The following is a 25,525-nucleotide window of genomic DNA, read 5'->3' as shown; positions in this document are numbered from 1 at the left end:
CAGCCTCGGCCTCCCAAAGCGCTGGGACCACGGGCGCGGCCACCGCGCGGTCTCCGGCTGCCGAAACGCCGCCCTGCGCGGGGACCGTTCAGCCGCCGGCAGAAACAGCGGCTGCCGGGAGCTCAGAAGCGCGCGCGGCTTCGCGCTCCTCGCGGGGCTCTGAGCCTGCCTCGGCTTGGTTGGCCAGGTGGTCTCTTCAGGACCAACCCCAGTCATTCTCGGCAGGAACCACGCCTGAGGGGCCGCAGTCTGCCCGCGGGAAACGTCCTCGCTGACTACCCCGCGGCCGCAAAGCCAAACCCAAGCACGACGTCACCGTGCGCAGGCGCCTCCCCACGACCAACATGGCTACGACGCGGGGCCTCGACCTGAGGGGCGTGGCCAGGCCGCCGCCAGCCAACGGGCGTGCGCGCCTGGCCGCAGCCAATAGGAAGGCAGCGCGGGCTCGGGCGCAGGGAGCCGCCGCCAGGGCTGTAGACTTTCAGGCCATGTCCGACTCGCGGGTCCCGAACTCCGCCTCAGGCCAGGACCCAGGGGGCCGCCGGAGGTCCTGGGCCGAGCTGCTGGGTAGGAGGGCGCGGCAGGCCGCGGGAGTGGGCGGTGCCCGGCCCGGGACGGTTTCGCCGGTTGCCCGATCCCTTCCCGCCCGAGCCTCCGCCGGTCGGATGCCCGGACGCCGCGCCCGGGGGGGGGTTGTGTGGGGTGGGCGCCCGGCTGGGGCGGCGCGGCTGCCTCGGACCCGGCCTCGACCCGGCCCCTCCTGCGCCTGGGCCGACGCCCCCAGCCCCTGTCCGTGGGGCGCCCCCTTCTTTCCCGAACGCCGCCCCCGCCGGCCGCCGTGTCAGAGCCCGGCCTGGGGTGGGCGGCCTGGGGCTCCCCTCAGTGCGGAAGCCGCCCCTCGCTAGCCGTCCCCGGGCTCCCCTGCCTCGGGCCTTCCTGGGCCGTCTTCCCTGGTGTCCGCGCTGGGGCCGTTGCCGTTAGTTTCTGGGGAGGAGCCCCGGCTCCTCTTTGGGAGGGTGTCGCTGGTGGGTTTCTCCGCGGCGTCCACCTGCGCGTGGGGCCGGCGGCCCCGTGTGTCTACTGTGCTGTGATGGTTTCGAACTGACTTCTCTCCGTAGCGGGAAGGGTCAAGAGGCAAAAATATAATCCTGAAACGGCACAGAAATTAAAGGAATCAGCTGTGCGCCTCCTGCGAAGCCATCAGGACCTGAATGCCCTTTTGCTTGAGGTAAGAGGAAGCTGGTGTCCGTCTGCGGGCAGATTTAGGTTCGGGGTTTTTGAGTCCAGCCGCGGCACAGCTTTCCTAAGAAAACACCCGAGGCGGCGGGCGCGGTGGCCTGGCCCGCAGAGGGGAGGGTCGCCTGAGCCCAGGAGTTCTGGACCAGCCTGGGCAACGGGGTGAGACCCCGCCTCTTTTATTAAAAACAACAACAAAAAAAGACAGTCCGGGCGCGGTGGCTGAGGGCTGTAATCCGAGCATTTGGGGAGGCCGAGGCAGGTGGATCACTCGATGTCAGGAGTTCGAGACCAGCTTGGCCAACATGGTGAAACCTCGTCTCTACTAAAAATACACAAATTAGCTGGGTGTGGTGGCGCACGCCTTTAATCCCAGCTACTGGGGAGCCTGAGGCAGGAGAATTGCTTGAACCTGGACCCCTGAGGCAGAAATTGCAGTGAGCCGAGATCACGCCACTTGCAATCCAGTCTGGGTTACGGAGTGAGACCGTATCACACACACACACACACACAAAAAAAACAAAGGCCGGGCGTGGTGGCTCACGCCTGTAATCCTAGCACTTTGGGAGGCTGAAGTGGGTAGATCACTTGAGGTCAGCAGTTCGAGACCAGCCTGACCAACATGGTGAAACCCTGTCTCTACTTAAAATACAAAAACTATCCTGGCGTGGTGGCAGGTGCCTGTAATCCCACTGCTCCGGGGGCTGAGGCAGGAGAATCGCTTGAACCTGGGAGGCGGAGATTGCAGTGAGCGCAATCCCGCCTTTGCACTCCAGCTTGGGCGACAGAGTGAGACTCCCTCTCAAAAAAAAAAAAAAAAAAAAGGAAAATAGCCCAGTAGGGAAGCATTACTTACACACAGCTTGTGTTTATGCACAGAGCTGGAATTTTTTTTTTTTTTTTTTGGGACGAAGTCTCACACTGTCGCCTGGGCTGGTGTGCACTGGGATGATCTCGGCTTACTGCAGCCTCCATCTCCTGGGTTTAAGCAATTCTCCTGCCTTAGCCTCCCGAGTGGCTGGGACTACAGGCGTGCGCCACCATGCCATGTCAATTTTTGTATTTTTAGTAGAGACAGGGTTTCACTATGTTGGCCACCCTGGTCTCAAACTCCTGACCTCGTGATCCGCCCACCTCGGCCTCCCAGAGTGCTAGGATTACAGGTGTGAGCCACCGCACCTGGCCTGGAGCTTGAATTTTTTTTTTTTTTTTTTTTTTTTTGAGACGGAGTCTCGCTCTGTCGCCCAGGCTGGAGTGCAGTGGCGCAGTCTCGGCTCACTGCAAGCTCCACCTCCCGGGTTCACGCCATTCTCCTGCCTCAGCCTCTCCCAGTAGCTGGGACTACAGGCGCCCGCCACCACACCCGGCTAATTTTTTGTATTTTCAGTGGAGACAGGGTTTCATAGTGGTCTCGATCTCCTGACCTCGTGATCCGCCCGCCTCGGCCTCCCAAACTGCTGGGATTACAAGCGTGAGCCACCGCGCCTGGCCTGGAGCTTGAATTTTTTAAATGGAGTTCGTTGTGTTTTGGATTCTAGGTAGAAGGTCCACCGTGTAAAAAATTGTCTCTCAGCAAAGTGATTGACTGTGACAGTTCTGAGGCCTATGTTAATCATTCTAGTTCATTTATAGGTAAGTTATAGCTTCATTTTCTCTGTTTTGAATTGCAGAAAAGTTTTTATATAGTAACCATGGTTTGCTAAATTAAGTAGACATGTAAATTTCCTAAGGCGATGGGTTTCCACTGGTGTGTGTCGTCGCAAAGTCTATGTGATGTTTGTGTGACTTGCTCTTGGGCTTCTTAAGATGCTGTGTTTAAAAGCAGCGTCTGACTCAACCTGCGACTCAGAAGCAGTAGGACCCAGAGTGTCCCTTGCAAAAACATGGGATATAGCAACAACAGGGATGTGCCCCTCGCTCATGGAAGTGGTGAGACAGGTTGTGGTGTGCCCAGGAGAGTAGATGGGAAAACAATTTGCTAGGTACCTCCTTCTCCCCCCAGTTTGAGAGTGGGAGATAGGGAAAGTTCTGGGTCAACAACAGTAAGTTATTTTCTGATCCTTCACGTCTTTGTTATGTGATGACTTGTTTCTATTAAAATAACCTTCAGTAATAGCGCTCCCTTGACAACTGGTCACTGAATGTCATTGGCAAATGATACGGATTTTCACTGCCATGATTGTATTTGAATTTCACAGATTGCATATTATCATTCCAAAGAACCAAGCTCGGCCACACGGATAAGCCTTTCATTCATTAATTTTTGAGATTTTTTTTTAGCTAAAGATATAGCTAGTACATGCACGCGCGCACACACACACACACACACACAGTAAAAGCCTTGTAGATAAAAACAAACTTTCCCATGGAGATAAATTGGAAACAAATGACTAGAAATTGGCATTGTCGGCCAGGCACAGTGGCTCACGCCTGTAATCGCAGCACTTTGGGAGGCCGAGGTGTGTGGATCACCTGAGGTCAGGATTCAAGATGAGCCTGGCCAACATGGTGAAACCGTGTCTCTACTAAAAACACAAAAATTAGCCGGGTGTGGTGGTGGGTGCCTGTAGTCCCAGCTACCCAGGAGGCTGAGGCAGGAGAATTGCTTGAACCTGGGAGGCAGAGGTTGCAGTGAGCCGAGACCCCTCCATTGCACTCCAGACTGGGCAACAAGAACAAAACTCTGTCTCAAGAAAGAAAATGGCATTGTCTACTTTTTTTTTTTTTTTTTTTTTAACAGACAAGGTCTCACTCTGTTGCCCGGACTGGAGTGCCGTGGTGCAATCACGGGTCACTGCAGTAATGACCTCGTGGGGTCAAGTGATCCTCCCACCCCAGCGTCTTGAGTAGCTGGGACTACAGGTGTGCCCCACCATGTCTGGCTAATTTTTTTGTAGAGATATGGTTTTGCCATATTGCCCAGGCTGGTCTGAAACTCCTGAGCTCAAGCAATCCGTTTACCTCAGCCACCCAAGGTGTTGGGATTGCAGGCGTGAGCCACTGTGCCCCATCTGTCTACTTTTCTCCTGAGAATTTCACCAGCAGTTGATGATTTCTCGTACTATAATTTTAAGCTTCTATAACTATTGGAAAATTTTTTTTTTTTTTTTGAGATGAAGTCTTGCTCTTTTGCCCAAGCTGGAGTATAGTGGCACCATCTCGGCTCACTACAATCTCCGCCTCCTGGGTTCAAGCAATTCTCCTGCCTCAGCCTCCTGCGTAGCTGGGATTATAGGTGCCTGCCGCACCCAGCTAATTTTTGTATTTTTAGTAGAGATGGAGTTTCACCATCTTGGCTAGGCTGGTCTCGAACTCCTGACCTCGTGATCCACCTGCCTTGGCCTCCCGTAGTGCTGGGATTACAGACATAAGCCACCGCGCCCAGCCTGTAAATTTTTTACTTATGTATTGATAATGTGTTTTTAGAGCCAGTACGTTACAATAACAGGCACGTACTGCAGTTTCCTGTTTTTTGTTTGTTTTTTTTGTTTTGAGGTGGAGTATTGCTCTTGTTGCTCAGGCTGGAGTGCAGTGGCGTGATCTCTCCTCACCGCAACCTCTGCCTCCCTAGTTAAAGTGATTCTCCTGCCTCAGCCTCTTGAGTAGCTGGGATTACAGGCATGCACCACCACGCCAGGCTAATTTTGTATTTTTAGTAGAGGTAGGGTTTCACCATGTTGGTCAGGCTGGTCTCAAACTCCCGACCTCAGGTGATCCACCCGCCTCAGCCTCCCAAAGTGCTGGGATTACAGGCATGAGCCACCATGCCCGGCCCAGGTTTTTTTTTTTTTTTTTTTGAGACGGAGTCTCGCTCTGTCGCCTAGGCTGGAGTGCAGTGGCGCGATCTCGGCTCACTGCAAGCTCCGCCTCCCGGGTTCACGCCATTCTCCTGCCTCAGCCTCTCGGAGTAGCTGGGACTACAGGCGCCCGCCACCACGCCCAGCTAATTTTTTTTTTTTTGTATTTTTAGTAGCAACGGGGTTTCACTGTGGTCTCGATCTCCTGACCTCGTGATCCACCCGCCTCGGCCTCCCAAAGTGCTGGGATTACAAGCGTGAGCTACTGCGCCCGGCCACCAGTTTTTTTAAACAATTAATTTTGGCTTGTGCGGTGGCTCACACCTGTAATCACAGCAGTTTGGGAGGCCGAGGCGGGCGGATTAATGAGGTTGGGAGTTGGAGACTAGCCTAGCCAACATAGTGAAACCCCATCTCTACTAAAAATACAAAAAATTAACTGGGTGTAGTGACGCGTGCCTGTAATCCCAGCTACTTGGGAGGCTGAGGCAGAAGAATCGCTTGAACCAGGGAGGCGGAGGTTGCAGTGAGCCGAGATGGCCCCATTGCACTTCAGTCCAGGCAACAGTGCAAGACACCATCGCAAAAAAACAAAACGAAAAAAATTAATTTTGGAAAGCAAATAAATTAGAAAATGGCTTATTGGCATTGCCTGCTTCCAGGTTGCCCACCGTTTCTCACTTTATTGAACGCAGATCAGTGGTTGGTTGCTCAGGAGAATGGTGGCTGCCTGCAGGCTGTTAGTGAGGTTCCACTTGGTGGCCTGCGGACTGAGCACAGCTGTGACTGCACCTGCTCACCAGGTGCATGGCAGAGCGTTGGGAAATCCCTGCCTAATTTATCACAACCATCAATGTGAGTCAAGAGGAGCAGGCTTATCTCTGAAGTAATTGGAAAAACAATGTAATTGAAAGAGCCTGGTGGAGTTCTCAATTTATTGTGCTCCTTTGTAAAAAGATGATAAAGTTCTTGGTCTGAATATATTTCTTTATCTTGCTCCTTTTGTGTCATGGGAAACGTAACGCATACGAATGTATAACTCTGGGTTCAGGTGTTGCCACCAGTTTTGTTGTGAGCTGCTTGGGTCATCAAATTCTAATTTTTATCCCATGTTTTTCTCTTTGCATCTATTCTCCCGCTTTAAAAGGCAATTTTTTTGTGCTGCATCTTAAAATAAGGCATTTTAAACAGCAAGTCTTTGGTTTTAGATTTTGTCTCATGTGTTAAGAGAAAGCTATGGTTTTGTTTTGTGTTTAAGGCTCTGCTTTGCAGGATCAAGCCTCAAGGCTGGGGGTTCCCGTGGGTATTCTCTCAGCTGCGATGGTTGCCTCTACCGTGGGACAGATCTGCACGGCTCCAGCGGAGACCAGTCACCCTGTGCTGCTGACTGTGGAGCAGAGAGTAAGACACCAGCAAAGATGAGGAAACCTGCCCGTTGTTACTTTTAAGCTGGTTGGGAAAATAGGACATTTCTTTAATATTGTTTCAGGTAATTTGTCTGTTTTTAAAAAAATGTAATCTCTCCTTTCAGAAGAAGCTGTCTTCCCTGTTAGAGTTTGCTCGGTATTTATTGGCGCACAGTATGTTCTCCCGTCTTTCCTTCTGTCAAGAATTATGGAAGATACAGGTAAATTTGAGATTGCAAATCTGACTCGCCAGTGTTCTAGGCAATGTTCTGTTGATCTGGATGGAGGCAACAGAGTACCTGGGTTTTCTTGGGAATTCTCCAAGCTTCTCATTAATTACAGAGAGTGGATCAAAAAGGGTTTACAAATCATCTGTGGATTAGAAAGAAGTACCTTCATTTGCCATTTTTGTCACTATTCACCTATCATTAGTAATATTTATTAGAATAGAATATATTATAAAATATTTTTAGCCTTCTTGGGTGTATTATTATGGAGAAATTTCCAGGATAGTATAGTAAACTATTAAAAAAAAGTATATAATTTTTTTTTTCAGAGACAGAGTCTTGCCTTGTTGCCCAGGCTGCTCTTAAAGTCCTGGCCTCAAGCATTTTTCCAGGGCAGTATAGTAAACTAAAAAAAAAAAAAAGTTTAATTTTTTTTCAGGGACAGGGTCTTGCTATATTGCCCAGGCTGGTCTTGGACTCCTGGCCTCAAGAAGTTCTCTGTCTTGGGCCTCCCAAAGTGCTGGGATTACAGGGATGAGCCACCATGCCCAGCGTAATGATAAAATATAAAAATGATTCTTACCTGCTCTTTTTTGAAGCATTTTGAACTTAGTAGGATTATAGAGTTTCCATTCATGGAAAGAATGCAAAACATTTAGTGGTACTAAACAAAATTAGCAAATACTTAGAAAAAGCAAAGAACCTAGGCGATCATTTATTTATGTTTTTTTTTCCCCATTCTTTCTTCTTCTTTTTTTCTTTTTCTTTCAGACGGAGTCTTGTTCTCTCGCCGAGGCTGGATTGCAGTGGCGCCATCTCGGCTCACTGCAACCTCTGCCTCCCAGGTTAAAGTGATTGTCCTACCTCAGCCTCCCGAGTAACTGGGACTACAGGCGCCCAGCACCACACCTGGCTAATTTTTTGTATTTTTAGTAGAGACGGGGTTTCACTGTGTTAGCCAGGATGGTCTCGATCTCCTGTCCTCGTGATCTGCCCACCTCGGCCTCCCAAAGTGCTGGGATTACAGGTGTGAGCCACTGTGCCTGGCGTTTTTTTTCATTTTTGAGACGAAGTATTGCTCTGCCGCCCAGGCTGGAGTGCAGTAGAGGGATCTTGGCTCACTGCAACCTCTGCCTCCCAGGTTCAAGTGATTTTCCTGCCTAAGCCCCCTGAGTAACTGGGATTACAGGCGTGTGCCACCATGCCCAGTTAATTTTTGTATCTTTTTTTTTTTTGAGACGGAGTTTTGCTCTTGTTGCCCAGGCTGGAGTGCAATGGTGCGATCTTGGTTTACGGCAACCTCCGCCTCCCAGGTTCAGGCAATTCTCCCGCCTCAGCCTCCCGAGTAGCTGGGATTACAGGCGTGCGCCACAACGCCTGGCTAATTTTTTTTGTATGTTTAGTAGAGACGGGGTTTCTCCATATTGGTCAGGCTAGTCTCGAACTCCTGAACTCAGATGATCTGCCCACCTTGGCCTCCCAAAGTGCTGGCATTCCAGGCCTGAGCCACTGCACCCGGCCCAGTTTTTGTATCTTTCATAGACATGAGGTTTCACCATGTTGGCCAGGCTGGTCTTCAATTCCTGACCTCAGGTGATCTGCCCATCTCGGACTCCCAAGTGCTGGGATACAGGCGTGAGCCACTGTGTCTGGCCTTTCCCATTCTTTTATCCAGCATACATTATAGAATTCATTAGATTTTTCAGTTATTGCTTTGGTTGCTGCCCTCATTATCATCTAGCTGAGGAAACAAGCCACTAAATCCACAAGAAGTGTGATGATACAGGTGCTCACAGGTTTGCGAACAAGAAGATGGACACGCATATCAGACTGGAGAGTTAGGAAAGCCTTCCTGCACGGACTGTGAAGAGTGCGAGTTAGGGGCCGGCTGCAGTGGCTCACACATGTAATCCCGGCACTTTGGGAGGCTGAGGAGGGCAGATCATGAGGTCAGGAGATGGAGACCATCCTGGCTAACACGGTGAAACCCCGTCTCTACTAAAAAATAGAAAAAACTAGCTGGGCGTGGTGGCAGGCACCTGTAGTCCCAGCTACTCAGGAAGCTAAGGCAGGAGAATGAAGTGAACCAGGGAGGCGGAGCTTGCAGTGACCCGAGATTGTGCCACTGCCCTCCAGCCTGGGCGACAGAGCGAGACTCTGTCTCAAAAAAAAAAACAACAACAAAAAAAAAAATTGCGAGTTAGGGGGATGAGAAGGGGAGGCCACGGGGAGATCAGGGCCATGTGACTGGGGCACAGTGTTCGCAGTGAGTGGCACAGGGTCTGAGCTAAAGCACGGAGGGTTATCAAATGGGAGAGGGTTGAGTGAGAAAGACAAGGGCACAGGGCACACTGAAGCCTGACCTTTGTCCTGGCAGCTACGAGGAGCCAGTGAAGGCTTCTGAAGGAGAGACTGTCATGTCAGTTGTGTGTAATACTGTGTTGGCTGCAGTGTGGAGAAAGGGTTGGAAGTAGGCTACACTGGAGCCCCTGCCGGGAGCTGGGCAGGGCCAGTGCTGAAGCAGTAGGAAGAGGGAAGAGGAGAAAGGGTTGGAAGTAGGCTGCACTCAGTAGGAAGAGAGAAGAAGGAGAAGCAAGTGTTGGGCAACGGTGTGTGGGTGCCCAAAGGCCAGGGAGTTTGAAAACCAGGACAGCTTTGTAAAAGATGTGTTTCAGGCTCTAATTTTTGCTTGAGGTTAATTTTCAGTATGGCATGGTTGTTAAGAACTTAAGCTGAACGTTTTGTGGGAAAATGCATTCATAAAGGACTCAAAATGCTGGATTTGTTTGTTTTTCAGAGTTCTTTGTTGCTTGAAGCGGTGTGGCATCTTCATGTACAAGGCATTGTGAGCCTGCAAGAGCTGCTGGAAAGGTAGCATACTAACAATGATTCAGTGTTACTGTTTTTGCAATATAGTCTAGTATAAATTATATTTCAAAGCCCAAAATCAGACGGGTTTGATTTTTAGCTTTGAAATACAATTTATACTAGACTAGACCTAGAGGAACTATTGCTTTATTATTTCAGGAGAACATTTATGGTATTTTTTTGTTTTTTGTTTTGAGATAGAGTGTCACTCTTGTTGCCCAGGCTGGAGTGCAGTGGCACGATCTCAGCTCACTGCAACCTCCACCTCCTGGGTTCAAGCAATTGTCCTGCCTCAGCGTCTCAAGTCGGTGGGATTACAGGCGCCTGCCACCACACCCACCTAATTTTTGTTATTATTATTATTATTAATTTATTTTTTTAGAGACAGAGTCTCATTCTGTCACCTAGGCTGGAGTGCAGTGACGTGATGTCGGCTCACTGCAGGCTCCACCTCCTGGGTTGATGCCATTCTCCTGCCTCAGCTTCCCGAGTAGCTGGGACTACTACAGGCGCCCGCCACCATGCCCAGCTAATTTTTGTATTTTTAGTAGAGACTGGGTTTCACCATGTTAGCCAGGATGGTCTTGATCTCCTGACTTCGTGATCCACCCACCTCGGCCTCCCAAAGTGCTGGGATTACAGGCGTGAGCCACCGTGTCCGGCAATTTTTGTTATTTTTAGTAGAGGTGGGGTTTCGCCATGTTAGCCAGGCTGGTATCGAACTCCTGACCTCAGGTGATTCCCCTGCCTCGGTCTCCCAAAGTGCTGGGATTACAGGCATGAGCCACCTTGCCCGGCCTTCTTTTTTTTTTCTTTTTGAGACAGAGACCCACTCTGTCGCCAGGCTGGAGTGCAGTGGTGTGATCTGGGCTCCCTGCAACCTTTGCCTCCCGGATTCAAGCAATTCTGCCCCAGCCTTCTGAGTAGCTGGGACTACAGGCGCGTGCCACCACACCCAGCTAATTTTTGTATTTTTAGTAGAGATGGGGTTTCACCATGTTGGCCAGGATGATCTTGATCTCTTGACAGTTGTGGGATTACAGGCATGGGCCACCGTGCCCAACCGGAATAATATTTTTTGTTTTTTTTTATTTTTTTTGAAATGGAGTTTTCCTCTCATTGCCCAGGCTGGAGTGCAGTGGTACGATCTCGGTTCGGTACAACCTCCGCCTTCTGATTTCAAGCGATTGTCCTGCCTCATTCTCCCGAGTAGCTGGGATTACAGGCCAGCCGCCATCATGTCTGGATAATTTTTGTATCTTTAGTAGAGATGGGGTTTCACCATGTTGGCTAGTCTGGTCTTGAACTCCTGAGCTTGTGATCCTCCCGCCTCGGCCTAGAGCAAAATTTCATCTCAAAAAAAAAAAAAGAAAAACCTGTTTCCTAGCGTATCCACACCTAATCTCAGCCGCAAAATCTATGAAGTAAAAATGGCCAGAATTAAAGGGAGAAGTAGACATTTCAGCAATAATCATTAGAGGTTTCAATACTCACCTTTCAGTAACGGGTAGAACAAGTCAGATTAAGAATGATATAGAAGTTGAATGCTACAAACCAGCTGACCCGACTGACTGTGGAACACTCTACCCAGTAGTAGCAGAATGTGTATTCGTAAGTCGAAATGGAACAGTCCCCGGGATAGAGCATAAGGTTCAGGCCAAGGCCAGGTGCGGTGGCTGACACCTGTAATCCCAGCACTTTGGGAGGCCGAGGCGGGCAGATCACCTGAGGTCAGAAGTTCTAGACCAGCCTGTCCAACATGGTGAAACCTTGTCTCTACTAAAATTACAAAAATTAGCCCGGCAAAGTGGCAGGTTCCTGTAATCGCAGCTGTTCGGGCGGCTGAGGCAGGAGAATCGCTTGAACCCGGGAGGCGGAAGTTGTAGTGAGTTGAGATTGTGCCATTGCACTCCAGCCTGGATGACAACAGCGAAACTGTTTCAAGAGAAAAAAAAAAGGTTCAGGCCATAAAACAAATAGGAATAAATTTAGAAGGGTTGATACGTTCTCTAACCACAAATGAATTTAATTAGAATCAACAACAGTAGGGAATTGGGAAAAACCCCAATATTTCGAAGTTAAACAACATAATGGGTCAAAGAAGTCACAAGGGAAGTTAGAAAATAACTTGAGACTGGGCACAGTGACTCACACCAGTCATTCCAGCACTTTGGGAGGGCAAGGTGGGAGATTGTTTTGAGCCCGGGAGTTTGAGTACAGCTTGGGCAAAGTAGTAAGACCTCCAGCTGGGCATGGTGGTATGCGCCTGTTGTCCCAACTACTCAGGAGGCTGAGGTGGAAGGATTGCTTGAGCCTGGGAGGTTGAGGGTGCAGTGACTGTGATTGTGCCACTGCACTCCAGCCTCGGTGACAGCAAAAAACTGTCTCAAAAAAAATTGAGATATATGGCTCAGCTCAATCCCCTGATGATGGGATTGAGTTGAGCCATAGGTCTGCCTCTGTGTGTGTCTCCAGCCACCCCGACATGCATGCTGTGGGAGCATGGCTCTTCAGGAATCTGTGTCGCCTTTGTGAACAGATAGAAGCATCCTGCCAGCATGCCGACATCACCAGGGCCATGCTTTCTGGTGCGTTCACGACAAGATTCGGGTTCTTGGGTAAAACTGATTTTGATCTGTGATGATGCCTTCTGCTCTCAAGAGCTCTGGGAGACAGAACAGCCTCTCTCTCTGTGGCCTTGGGAACCTGGCATGACAGACTCCCAGTCTCAGCCTGTTGTGGGTTTGCATTTAACTTGACTGGTGTGGAAATACTAGTAAGTTGGCATTGACATGAGTTTAAGTGTTTCCATGCACTTTTCCCATAGAGTGACCGCAGCTGCTTCCTTCTGTCGCCCAGGCTGGAGTACAGTGGCGCGATCTCAGCTCACTGCAACCTCTGCCTCCTGGGTTCAAGTGATTCTCTGCCTCAGCCTCCTGAGTAGCTGGGACTGCAGGCACGCAGCACCATGCACAGCTATTTTTTTGTTTTTTTTTTTGTATTTTTAGTAGAGACGGGGTTTCATTAGGTTGGCCAGGCTGCTCTTGAACTCCTGACCTTGTGATCCACCTGCCTCAGCCTCCCAAAGTGCTGTGATTATAGGCGTGAGCCACCATGCTTGGCCTTCCTGAGGAATGATATTACGAGAAAAACTTGGGACTGTAATGTCCCCCCAGAAACTAAGAAGGTGCTGAGAGACCCGAGGATGGCTCGGACCAGGAGCCAGTCCAGCTTGAGGAGTAGTTGGGCTTGTCAGGACTTATATTCAGCGCACTCCTGGATGGCGGCAGGACAGCTCTAGAGAGCTGCCCCACCACCCATCTGTAAGGCACCTTGAAGCTCGTTTTCTGGCTCTTTGCCTGCTGTGTTTGAGTGATGAGACTCTTTTCCTTGGTGAGTTGTCAGATCTTCCCTGGGATATTTGGGTTCTCAGGAACACCTGCTGGGAGACCCATCCCACTACAAGTGACACCTACAAAAAAAAAATTAGATGAGAAACTGATCTGTACAGTAGCTTGTGGGTTTTTTCCTTTTTCCTAAAGCTTTTTGGTGGCATGAGCGACGTAGCATTCCTGAACTACTATAACCTGGTCCCAGATAGGTTAAATTTAAATCAGAGTTAGAAAATCTTTTTGATTTCAGTCCTCTTGATCTTATTTTTTTAAAAAGCTAAGAATGCCTTTCCTCCCTCATCACATTCCTCAGAATAGGATGCTTCTGGGTCCCTGTAGTCCCTGTGGTATTGGAGATTGGCAGGTGAGACAATCCGTAAGACCTCCCTTGGAAGCCACTTTTATTTAAGAGAAAAAAATTGGTCTGCGTGGGGTGACTCATGCCTGTAATCCCAGTACTTTGGGAGGCCAAGGCGGGTGGATCACGAGGTCAAGAGTTCAAGACCAACCTGGCCAAGATGGTGAAACCCCATCTCTACTAAAAATATAAAAATTAGCTGGGTGTGGTGGCGGCACCTGAAATCCCAGCTACTCGGGAGGCTGAGGCAGAGAATTGCTGGAACCTGGGAGGCGGAGGTTGCAGTGAGTGAGATCGCACCATTGCACTCAAGCCCGGGTGACAGAGCAAGGCTCCGTCTCACAAAAAAAAAAAAAGAAAAAAATCTTACTATAAACTTGTTCCCTTTCAAATAGAAGTGCAAGAGGAAAAAGCCTGGTTCATCTAAGGGTTCTAATTGGGTTTGGTGAATGCTAGTGTGGCTGTGGTCAGGTGAGCAGTAACTTCTGCAGCATTCGTCTCAGGTTAGGAGCAGCTCACAGGGGTCCTCGTGGGCCCCAGCCATATGGTCTCCCGCCCCTCTGAAGTGGATGGTCTGTGCCATTCACAGTTGCTTGGAGACCATGCTGTCCATAAATAACTTTGGTTTTGTGGTTTTTCAGATTTTGTGCAAATGTTTGTTTTGAGGGGATTTCAGAAAAATTCAGATCTGAGAAGAACTGTGGAGCCTGAAAAAATGCCGCAGGTAGGAGGAAAAGTCAAGTGAAGAGTTTAGCAGAAGGAGCCATCCTTATTCCAAGGGTTGAAATTATCTACGTGTCTCTCTATTGAAACATGCTGTTTGTACCTATTTACCAGGTACATGTGATACTTGTTTTGTGTGTAGAGTGTAATGATCAAGTCAGGGTGTTTAGAGTCTCCGTCACCTCCAGTATGTATCATTTCTGTGTGTTGGCAGCATTTCACATATTGCAGTTATTTTGAAATATACAATCTGTTTTTAACTATAACCACCTCAGTCTGCTGTGGAACATTAGAACTTACTTCTTCTGTCTAGCTGTATGTTTGTACCCGCTAACCAACTCTCTTTGTTCCCCCACTGCATATACCCTTCTCATGTCTGGTATCTCTCATTCTACTGTCTACCTCCACAAGATCCACTTTTTAGCTGCCACGTATGAGTGATAACATGCAATATTTGTCCTTCTGTGCCTGGCTTATTTCACTTATCATCATGGCCTTCAGTTCCATTCCTGTTCCTGTGAATGACAGGATTTCACTTCTAAAAAAAAGAAAGCTGGCCGGGCCTGGTGGCTCATGCCTGTAATCCCAGCACTTTGAGAGGACGAGGTGGGCGGATCACGAGGTGGAGATCGAGACCATCCTGGCTAACACAGTGAAACCCCGTCTCTACTAAAAATATAAAAAATTAGCTGTGCGTGGTGGCAGGCACCTGTGGCCCCAGCCACTCAGGAGGCTGAGGCAGGAGAATGGCATGAAACCTAGAGGCGGGGTTTGCAGTGAGCCCAGATCGTGTCACTGTATTCCAGCCTGGGCGACAGAGACTCCGTCTCAAAAAAAGAAAAAAATAGCTGGGGCTGGGTTCAATGGCTCATGCCTATAATCCAGCACTTTGGGAGGCTGAGACTGGTGCATCCCCTGAGGTCAGGAGTTCAAGACCAGCCTGACCAACATGATGAAACCCGGTCTCTACTAAAAATACAAAAAAAAATAGCCAGGGGTGGTGGCACATGCCTGTAGTGCCAGCTACAAGCATGGAAGCAGGAGAATTGCTTGAATCCAGGAGGCGGAGGTTGCAGTGAGCCAAGATTGCACCCTGCACTCTAGCCTGGGTGACAGAGCGAGAATCCGTTAAATCTGACTAGTATTCCGTTGTGTGTATATACCACGTTCTCTGTATCCAGTCATCTCTTGTTGGGCACACAGATTGATTTCATATCTTGGCTATTGTTAATAGTGCCACAGTAAATGTAGGAGTGCAGATGATTTCCTTTCCTTTGGCTGTATGCCCAGTAGCGGGATTGCTGGATCATATGGCAATTCTTTTTTTTTTTTTTTTTTTTTTTTTTTTTGAGAGGGTGTCTCTCTGTTGCTCAGGATAGAGTGCAGTGGCGCAATTTTGGCTCACTGCAACCTCTGCCTGCCAGGTTTAACCGATTCTCCTGCCCCAGCCTCTCGAATAGCTGGGATTACAGGCGTGCACCACCATGCCCAGCTAATTTTTGTGTTTTTAGTAGAGGCAAGGTTTCACTCCGTTGGCCAGGATGGTCTCGATATCTTGACCTCATGATATGGCTGCCTTGGCCTCCCGAAGTGCTAGGATTACAGATGTGATCCACCATGCCTGGTGAAAGTGAGACCCTCTGGGCTAGTAATTCTGTTAGAGCTAACCAACTATTTAGAAATCTCCATACTATTTTCTATAATGGCTGTATTACATTCTCACTGATAGCATATAAGAGTTATGTTTGCATTGTCACCAGCATTTGTTATTTTTTGTTTTCTTGATAATGATAATTCTAACTGGAGTGAAATAATAGCTCATTGTGGCTTTGATTTGCATTTCCCTGACAATTAGTGATATTGGCCTTTTTTTTTTTTTTTTTTTTTTTTGAGACTGAGTTTTGCTCTGTTGCTCAGGGTGGAGTGCAGTGGTGTGATCTCGGCTCACTGCAAGCTCCATCTCCTGGGTTCATGCCATTTTCCTGCATCAGCCTGTGGAGTAGCCGGGCCTACAGGCACGCGCCACCTAGCCTGGCTAATTTTTTGTATTTCTAGTAGAGATGGGGTTTTACCATGTTAGCCAGGATGGTCTGGATCTGCTGACTCATGATCTGCCTACCTCGGCCTCCGAAACTGCTGGGATTACAGGCGTAAGCCACCCACCCGGCCCTTTGTCCAGTTTTTAAATGGGATTATTTTTGTTTTCCCTGTTGAGTTCTTTCAGTTCTTTATATATTCTGGATATTAGTCCCTTGTTGGATGAATAGTTTGCATGTATTTTCTCCCATTTAACAGGTTTTCTGTGCTGTTTCCTTTGCTATGCTGAAGCTTTTTGGTTTTTGTTTTCTTTTTTTTTGAGACAGAGTCTCTGTCACCCAGGCTGGAGTGCAGTGGCGGGATCTCTGCTCACTGCAACCTCCATCTCCCAGGTTCAAGCGATTCTTCTGCCTCAGCTTCCTGAATAGCTGGGACTACAGGCGCCCGCCACCATGCCTGGCTAATTTTTCTATTTTTAGTAGAGACAGGCTTTCACAATGTTGGTCAAGCTGGTCTCGAACTTCTGACCTCGTGACCCGCCCACCTTGGCCTCTCAAAGTGTTGGGATTATAGGCGTGGGCTACCGTGCCTGGCCTTTTTTTTTCTTTTTTTTTGAGATGGAGTCTTGCTCTGTCTCCCAGGCTGGAGTGCAGTGGTGCCATCTCGGTTCACTGCAAGCCCCGCCTCTTGGGTTGAAGCTATTCTCCTGCGTCAGCCTCCCGAGTAGCTGGGACTATAGGCACCCGCCACCACGCCCGGCTAATTTTTTTCTATTTTTAGTAGAGACGGGGTTTCACCTTGTTGGTCAGGCTGGTCTAGATCTCCTGACCTCGTGATCCGCCCGCCTTGGCCTCCCAAAGTGCTGGGATTACAGGCGTAGGCCACGCACCTGGCCTATTTTTTGTATTTTTAGTAGAGACGGAGTTTCACCTTGTTGGTCAGGCTAGTCTAGAACTCCTGACCTCAGGTGATCCACCCACCTCGACTTCCTAAAGTGCTGGGATTACAGGCGTGGGCCATGGCGCCCAGCCTGTTTCTGGGTTCTCTGTCCTGTTCCGTTGGTCTGTGTGTATGTTTGTGTCAACCTCATGCTGTTTTCATTTCTGTAGCCTTGTAGTATATTTTGACTTCAGGCAGTGTGATTTCTATATTCTATAGCTTTGTTTTTTTGCCTCAGGATTGCTGTGGTTATCTTTGATCTATTTTCGTTCCATGTGAATTTTAGAATCTTTTTTTCTATTTCTGTGAAGAACGTTACTGGTATTTTGATAGGGATTGCATTGAATCTGAAGATAGTTTTGGCTACGTGCCAAATTTTCATTCCCTTTTCGAGGTTCCTGAGCCAGTGGCTCACATTTTGCCTATACTGCAGTCTGTGGGCTTTGTTTGAGGAAGTATGTTTTATTGTTACCGTGAGTTGCTTCCTGAGTAGTGGTATGCTTTAAGCCCAGGAGATGTGAAGAAGGGAAATGGACAGTGGTACCTTCTCACCGTCTTCTGGCTCCAGAGGCATCAAGGGTGAAAGTCCTTAGTTCCACAGCCCAGATTCAAGGCCTGAGCTTTCCTCTCTTCACTGAAGTACTTCAGCAAAACTCTGCTTGCAAAAGCCAGTGTCCTGCCCAGCCCTAGGCGCATAGCCTCAGGCCATGCTGAGAGCAGTCTTAGGGTTATTCCAGAAAGTTCAGCCTTTTTACTCCGTCTAGGTCCCGTCAGTATTGGAATAATTTCTAGGTCTATGAGGATTTTTAAAGTTGATCCCTTTGTAAAGTCCATTTCTTTTTTTTTTTTTTTTTTTTTGAGACGGAGTCTTGCCCTTTCGCCTAGGCCAGACTGCAGTGGTGCTGTCTCGACTCACTGCAGGCTCCGCCTCCCGGGTTCACGCCATTCTCCTGCCTCGGCCTCCAGAGTAGCTGAGACTACAGGCGTCCGCCACCGCACCCGGCTAATTTTTTGTATTTTTAGTAGAGACGAGGTTTCACCGTGTTAGCCAGGATGGTGTCGATCTCCTGACCTCGTGATTTGCCCGCCTCGGCCCCCCCAAAGTGCCGTTTCTTTGCTTTAGAGTAACAAGTAATAATCTTGTGTGATGCAGGTATCACACAAATTACAGAAGATTACCAAGATGGTAATTCACATTCTATTTTGACAGGTCGCGGTTGATGTACTGCAGAGAATGCTGATTTGTAAGTTAATTGCACTGCGGCCCAGACTGTAAATGACTTAGTTTGCTTATTAGCAATTCTGTCAGTTTTGTGCCTTTCCATTTGAAGTATTTCTGCTCTGTATGTTTCACTGTGTAGAGTCTAAGTACTGGAATGCCCTTGTTTTGGTTGTAATTTGGTATGAATTTACCTTCTGCTTATTCTGGTTTCCAATTCCTGGTGGCTTTAGATTTAATTTTCAGAGCTGTGAAGGGATGCCTCATGAATCTGTGGGTCGCAGGGAAGTGTTTTCTTGTCTGTGTGTTTTGATCAAGGCTTACAGATTGTAGAAATGTTGATGGATGTGGGCCCTCTGGGGGTTGGAAGTGGATCCGTTGTCCGAAAGCACCTGGGGATTGTTTCTGGTGGGCTGCGCTGTGTGCTGATACCTGTTCTCTGTTCCTGGCTCTGTCATCAGTTGCACTTGATGCTTTGGCTGCTGGAGTACAGGAGGAGTCCTCCACTCACAAGACCGTGAGGTGCTGGTACGTTCCTGAGGGTGGCCTGCCTGAGTGTGCAGCAGGGAGCTTCCTGCCAAATTAAAGAGCCAAGATATTTTAAACACTTCCAGAGCTTCAGCAGCCCACTCCTGAGCACACTTCCTCTGCCAGTTATGATAACGTGCATGCGGAGGAGGTGACCATGGGAAAGCCTTGGGAATGCTCTGGTCAACCTTTTCCCTGTGAGGATGAGGTCGGAAGATGTGCCCACTGCAGGATCCTGTTCCGCCTCTGGAAATCCTGCACCAATGCTTTGTCCCACTCGCTGTGACCTTCTCCCCTGTTTGGAGTCTTCCTTTGCTCCTCCTTCCCTGGGTGTGGTCCAGGCTCTAGAGCTGGCCCTGCCTCTCGGCCCCCCACATTTCTAGAACACGCTGCAGCTGTGCCTCTACAGACTCCCGCTGCCTGACCTCCACAGATCCTGCTCAGATTCAGCAGTAGGCAAAGCTTGGCCCTATTTGCTTTTTCTCTCCATGGCTCTGTGGAGATGTGCAGAGACGCTTACAGGTGGGGAGGTGGAAGCTGAGGAGTGGGGGCTGGGCGGAAGGCGGACGTCGGGGTTTGGTGGAAATGGAGCTCTGGGGTTTGCTTCCCTCTAATGTGGTCAGGGGACCTTGAAGTGAAGTCTTGAGAAACCAGTAGAATTCGCCACCGTTTCCAGGCCTTGTCAACCTTTTCATTATTTGATTATTTTGCTCCTCATTTCCCATCCCTCACAGTAATTGTTTAACTGCTCAATTAAATGTGTTGTGCCTGATGACTTTTTTTTTTTTTTTGAGACGGGGTCTCACTGTGTTGCCCAGGCTGGAGTGCAGTGGCACGATCTCGGCTCACTACAACCTCTGCCTCCCGGGTTCAAGTGATTCTCCTGCCTCAGCCTCCCACATAGCTGGGACTACAGGTGTGTGCCACCATGCCCGGCTAATTTTTTTTTTTTTTTTTTTTTTTGAGACAGAATTTCGCTCTGTCACGCATGCTGGAGTGCAGTGGCGCGATCTCGGCTCGCTGCAAGCTCCGCCTCCTGGGTTCACGCCATTCTCCTGCCTCAGCCTCCCGAGTAGGTGGGACTACAGGTGCCCACCACCATGCGTGGCTATTTTTTCTATTTTTTTAGTAGAGACGGGGTTTCACTGTGTTGGCCGGGATGGTCTCGATCTCCTGACCTTGTGATCTGCCCCCCTTGGCCTCCCAGAGTGCTGGGATTACAGGTGTGAGCCACTGCACCTGGCCTAATATTTTTGTATTTTTAGTATAGATAGTATAGTTTCACCATGTTAGCCAGGATAGTCTTGATCTCCTGACCTTGTGATCTGCCCGCCTCAGTCTCCCCGAGTGCTGGGATTACAGGCGTGAGCCACTGTGCCCGGCTGGACCCTTGATTTTCTTACCTGGGGAATCGGCATAAAGTGCCGCTTGCTGGTTGCAGGTTGTAAGCCTCACGAGAGGGTCTGGGTTTGGTTTGGTGGTCTGTATAGGCCTACTGGGATGTGGCAGGCTAACAGACATCAAGTGCTCTTGCCACCTGGCTCTGTGACCCCATTCAGCCCCAGAACATCCTGTTCTCTCACACAGATGGCCCAGGAAACCCTAGTCCCTTCCATTCCTTCCTCATCTTCATGGACAGAGCTGGTCTCAGTCCCTGTTGTGACTGTTTGAGGCCCTGGTGTGCTGGGCTATTCTCGCAGGCTTGGCAGGACCCTCTAGGGGAGTTCGTTCCACAGAGGGTGCCGCTGAGGCCCGGTGGGGTTGGCTTCTGCTGTTCCACTCCTGGGTGCCGCACGGCCTGCCCTTCCCCACCTGTTTCCTTCTGCGCTTTCGCTCCTCTGCTCCGTGGGTTTCGCCGTTGCCCTGCCTCCTTTCTCGTTGAATTGCCACCTCCTTGGATTCAGTTTCAAGTCCATGTTTATAGTGGCCTGGTGAAGAAAGCCCCTTCGTTGCTTAAAGAAGGGACGAGCCTGAGTCACAGTTTGTGCTGGGATTGGCGTGCAGGGCACCCTCCCTTTCCTGACCCCTCTTTGTGCTGCATTGGCAGGTTCGGAGTGTTCGGTGGACAGACGCTTGGCAGTGTAATTTCCACAGGTCCTCTGAAGAGGTTCTTCAGTCACACCCTGACTCAGATACTCACTCACAGCCCTGTGCTGAAAGGTAGGCCCAGCGTGGAGGCTGCTCAGTTGCTACCCAGTTTGGGGATTGCTGTTTCGTTGTTGCCTTGGTAACGCTGACGGGAGATACCAGGAATTCTAGGACCTCTTTTATGTGTCTGTCTTGAACCAGAGACTGGGTCCTGAGACGCCTGAGATTGTTACTAAATATCCTTTTACCTGAAAGGAACAGATTCTTATAAGAAAATTCAGAATTATGAGTGGACAAAATAATTGTCACTAAAATAGAGATATCTTTTTTTGTTTGTTTGTTTGAGTCAGAGTCTCACTCACTTGCCCATGCTGGAGTGATCTCACCTCACTGCAACCTCCACCTCCTAGGTTCAAGCGATTCTCGTGTCTCAGCCTCTCGAGTAGCTGAGACTACAGGCGCCAACCACCACACCCGGTTAATTTTTTGTATTTTTAGTAGAGACTGGGTTTCACCGTGTTGGCCAGGCTGGCCTCGAACTCCTGACCTTAGGTGCTCCGCCTGCCTTGGCTTCCCAGAGCCTTGAAGTGCTGGGATTACAGGCGTGAGCCACTGCACCCAGCCTAAAATAGAAATATCTTTATTTGTTTTATTTATTTATTTGTTTTTTGGAGGTGGATGGAGTCTTGCTCTGTCCCCAGGCTGGAGTGCAGTGGCGTGATCTCGGCTCACTGCAACCTCCACCTCCCAGGTTCAAACCATTGTCCTGCCTCAGCCTCCGAAGTAGCTGGGATTATAGGCGTGTGCCACCATGCTCAGCTAATTGTTGTATTTTTAGTAGAAACGGGGTTTCACCATGTTGGCCAAGCTGGTCTTGAACTCCTGACCTCAGGTAATCCGCCTGTCTCGGCCTCCCAAAATGCTGGGATTACAGACGTAAGCCACTGTGTGCAGGCGGTATCTAGTCTTTTAAAACTTGGTGTTTGGGCATGCACATTTTCCTTCTGGAATACCTGATCACCCAGCACAACTCACGTTATCTTTCTGCTGGCTACCCCTGCTTTGCTGTGACTGTGTCATGGTTCTCAGCTAGACTGGGTGGCACGTTTGATGGCCCAGGCATCGTCTGCCCAGTGGGTGTCCTGTTAGCCATGTATGACAGACTGTTCCCAAAATTTCAATCTTACGAATAAGGCTGACATGAACACTGAGCTTTTTCTGTATCTAGCATATCCCCAGGGTAGATGGTCAGGCAGGAAACTGGTGGTAGATGAGGGATGCATGGATGGCTCCCAGCAGGTGCTGTGAGGTGCTCAAGAGTTTATCATCACTTGCCTGAGCTGAGCTTCCTTTGAACAGCATCCCCACCATGATTGGTTTATTCACAGTTTATGTATTTATTTATTTTTTTTTGAGACAGAGTCTTACTCTGTTGCCCAGGCTGGAGTGCGGTGGTGTGATCTCGGCTGACTGCAACCTCTGCCTCCCGGGTTCAAGCTATTCCCTGCCTCAGCCTCCCGAGTAGCTGGAATTACAGGCGCCTGCCACCATGCCTGGCTACTTTTTGTATTTTGAATAGAGACAGGGTTTCACCATCTTGGCCAGGCTGGTCTAGAACTCCTGACCTCGTGATCCACCCGCCTCGGCCTCCCAAAGTGCTGGGATTACAGGCGTGAGCCACCTAGCCTGGCCTTATTGACAGTTTAAAAGTAGGAAAATTGAAATGCAGTTGGTACATTGGAATATATTTATTGTGAATATGACAAAGCATTACAAGTAAGTAACCAGGCCTGAGAAACAGAATTGATGATATAGCAAATAGGCAACAAACAGGGAGATGGTGAACTCTAATAACTGAAAAAGTACATATTAAGATCTGTCTTCACACTGAAGCTTTGAAACACAACTTTCTGGCCAGGAGCAGTGGCTCACGCCTGTAATCCCAGCACTTTGGGAGGCCGAGACGGGCGGGTCATGAGGTCAGAAGTTCGAGACCAGCCTGGCGAACAGAGTGAAACCCCGTCTCTACTAAAAAAATACAAAAATTAGCCGGGTGTGGTGGTGGGCACCTGTAGTCCCAGCTCCTCGAGAGGCTGAGGCAGGAGAATCGCTTGAACCCGAGAGGCGGAGCTTGCAGTGAGCCAAGATTGTACCACTGCACTCCAGCCTGGGTGACAGAGTGAGACTCAGCGTCAAAAAAATAAAAATACAAAAAGTATCTGGGTATGGTGGCACACGCCTGTGGTCGCAGCTACTTGGGAGACTGAGGCAGGTGAATTGCTTGAGCCAGGGAGGTTGAGGCTGTGGTGAGCACTGCAGTCCAGCCTGGGTGATAGTGAGACCCTGTCCAAAAACAAAACCCACAGCTTTTTGATGTCTTACTTGAAGTTTTTTTCTGTTTCTCCCCCTGCAGCATCTGATGCTGTTCAGATGCAGAGAGAGTGGACCTTTGCGCGGACACACCCTCTGCTCACCGCACTGTACCGCAGGGTGAGTGGAGGTGGTATTAGACTTGCTTCTGAGCTCGTGGCAGGGGGATTAAGATCTGACAAGTCCTTGTCATGCTGCCTGCCGTGGATGGGACATCGACAGGTTCAGGGATGTCTGGTGAGATGTGGCTGTCCTCATCGAGGCCACCACTCAGGTCAGGAGACTGAGCTTGTCACTTGGGCCGAGCCCCTCCTCCTTGAGATAGGGAGAATTCTCGGCAACCAGATGCTGGCCACTGTGAGGGGAGAGACGCCACTGTGAGGGGAGGGATGCCACTGTGAGGGGAGAGACTCCACAGGGTGAGCCGTCACAGCTCCACATGTTACCTTTGCAGTGGGAAGTGGGGGGGTTGGGGTGGGGAGGGAGGCGAGGGGTCATCTGTCCCACAGTGGTTTGCTTGGATGTTGAAGGGAGCGGACGCTTTTATTTCAGCTCTTTGTGATGCTGAGTCCAGAGGAGTTGGTTGGCCATTTGCAAGAAGTTCTGGAAACGCAGGAGGTTCACTGGCAGCGAGTGCTCTCCTTTGTGTCTGCACTCGTTGTCTGCTTCCCAGAAGCGCAGCAGCTGCTTGAAGGTGAGCTTTTATGAGAGCCCGGTGGTGCCGGTCAAGAGTGTGTGTAGGGGGTGTGATTTGAGCACTGGTGTCGGCAGAGTCCCAGCTGACTGTGGCTGAGCCTCTCAGTGAAGGCCTTCCCTACCTGCCCGGAACCTGCACTGCCTCCTGTCCGTGGAACAGTCTTCGTCGGACGCTTCCATAAGCACTGACTGCTGCTCTGAGGGGCCGCAGTGTGCACCACTGCTTCATTCTGGTCTCTAGTGGTTTGCGCTTGACATGCTGTAATTGCTGTATAGTCTTTTAAAACTTGGTGTTTGGGTGTGCACAGTCTCCTTCTGGAATACCTGATCACCCAGCACCACTCACGTCATCTTTCTGTCGGCTCCCCTTGCCTTGCTGTGACTGTGTCATGGTTCTTAACTAGACTGGGTGGCGCGTTTGATGGCCCAGGCATTCGAGAGCTGCCAGCTGGACAGCATGGTCACTGCGTTCCTGGTTGTGCGCCAGGCAGCACTGGAGGGCCCCTCTGCGTTCCTGTCTTATGCAGACTGGTTCAAGGTAAGTGACCTGGTGATCGGCTGCCTAATACCTGATCTTCACAGAAGGCCCCAGAAGGCCTGGGAGTGGGGACCATGCCGTCCCCACCTGACTCTCTGTCATATGAGTGAGCGACCTTGCTGTCAGCTTTGCCAAGGGGCCTTGGCAGATCTTGCTCTGTGTGTGCCGAGGGGCCTGGGTTCTCTGTGTCGGGGCCTTGGGTCCTTCTCCTAGTTTCTGTCTCACTCACTTGATGGAGCCTCCTGCTGTCTTTTATAAGACAATTAGTGAAATCAAGCCTGGACACCATAGTGAGACCTCATCTCCACCAAAAAAAATAAAACCAAAAGAAAAACTACACAGGTGTGGTGGCAGACACCTGTAGTCCTAGTTACTCAGGAGGCTGAGACGTGATGATGACTCGAGCCTGGGAGATCAAGGTTGCAGTGAGCTGTGATCGCACCGCTGCACTCCAGCCTGGGTGACAGAAGGAGACTCCATCCCAAAAAGAAAATTAGTGAAATCAGGAAATGGGGGACACAGAAGTGGCTGCTGCTTTTTGCAGAATATACAATGTCTCTTATTTTCCTTTTTTTTTTTTTTTTTTTTTTTTTTTTTGAGATGGAACCTTCTTCTGTCGCCCAGGCTGGAGTGCAGTGGTGCAGAAAGCTCACCTTTTTGGCTCATGACAACTTCCACCGCCCAGTTTCAAGTGATTCTCCTACCTCAGCCTCCTGAGTAGCTGGGATTACAGGTGCGCACTACCATGCCTAGCTCATTTTTGTGTTTTTAGTAGAGACGGGGTTTCACCATGTTGGTCAGGCTGGTCTCTAACTCCTGACCTCAGGTGATCCGCCTGCCTTGTCCTCCCATAGTGCTGGGATTACAGGCATGAGCCATCACTCCCAGCCTTTCCTTTTTTTTTTTTTTTTTTTTTTTGAGGTGGAGTCTCATTCTATCACTCATACTGGAGTGCAGTGGTGTGACCTCAGCTCACTGCAACCTCCGCCTCCTGCATTCAAGCAATTCTTCTGCCTCAGCCTCCTGAGTAGCTGGGGTTACAGGAGTTCGCCACCACAGCCGGCTAATTTTTAGTAGAGACGGGGTTTCATCGTGTTGGCCAG

The 25,525-nt window shown here is 49.6% G+C and overlaps 1 protein-coding gene across 4 annotated transcripts in view; it reads left to right on the top strand.

Annotated features, from left to right (window-relative positions):
- The first annotated feature begins 452 nt into the window (after window positions 1–452).
- FANCA (FA complementation group A) overlaps window positions 453–25,525 on the top strand; it is a 77,951-nt gene continuing 52,878 nt past the window's right edge. Inside the window, exons 1-14 of one of the 4 annotated variants that reach the window (XM_030820961.1) lie at window positions 470–567; window positions 1,119–1,228; window positions 2,775–2,868; window positions 6,292–6,434; window positions 6,565–6,660; window positions 9,464–9,537; window positions 12,010–12,122; window positions 13,926–14,008; window positions 18,194–18,227; window positions 18,664–18,730; window positions 20,778–20,890; window positions 23,232–23,308; window positions 23,741–23,882; window positions 24,289–24,422. In XM_030820961.1, coding sequence (XP_030676821.1) covers window positions 489–567; window positions 1,119–1,228; window positions 2,775–2,868; window positions 6,292–6,434; window positions 6,565–6,660; window positions 9,464–9,537; window positions 12,010–12,122; window positions 13,926–14,008; window positions 18,194–18,227; window positions 18,664–18,730; window positions 20,778–20,890; window positions 23,232–23,308; window positions 23,741–23,882; window positions 24,289–24,422 — 1,359 coding nt within the window. In that variant the 5' untranslated portion in view covers window positions 470–488. Of the gene's footprint in view, window positions 568–1,118; window positions 1,229–2,774; window positions 2,869–6,291; window positions 6,435–6,564; window positions 6,661–9,463; window positions 9,538–12,009; window positions 12,123–13,925; window positions 14,009–18,193; window positions 18,228–18,663; window positions 18,731–18,816; window positions 19,500–20,777; window positions 20,891–23,231; window positions 23,309–23,740; window positions 23,883–24,288; window positions 24,423–25,525 lie in introns of those variants that run through there. The other 3 variants (XM_030820947.1, XM_030820938.1, XM_030820953.1) reach the window with 3 other exon arrangements.

The sequence above is a fragment of the Nomascus leucogenys genome, chromosome 2 (assembly GCF_006542625.1).
Source record: "Nomascus leucogenys isolate Asia chromosome 2, Asia_NLE_v1, whole genome shotgun sequence".
NCBI lineage: Eukaryota > Metazoa > Chordata > Mammalia > Primates > Hylobatidae > Nomascus > Nomascus leucogenys.
Note: the sequence above shows the minus strand (reverse complement) of the source record. Positions and strands in the feature narration are given on the sequence as shown.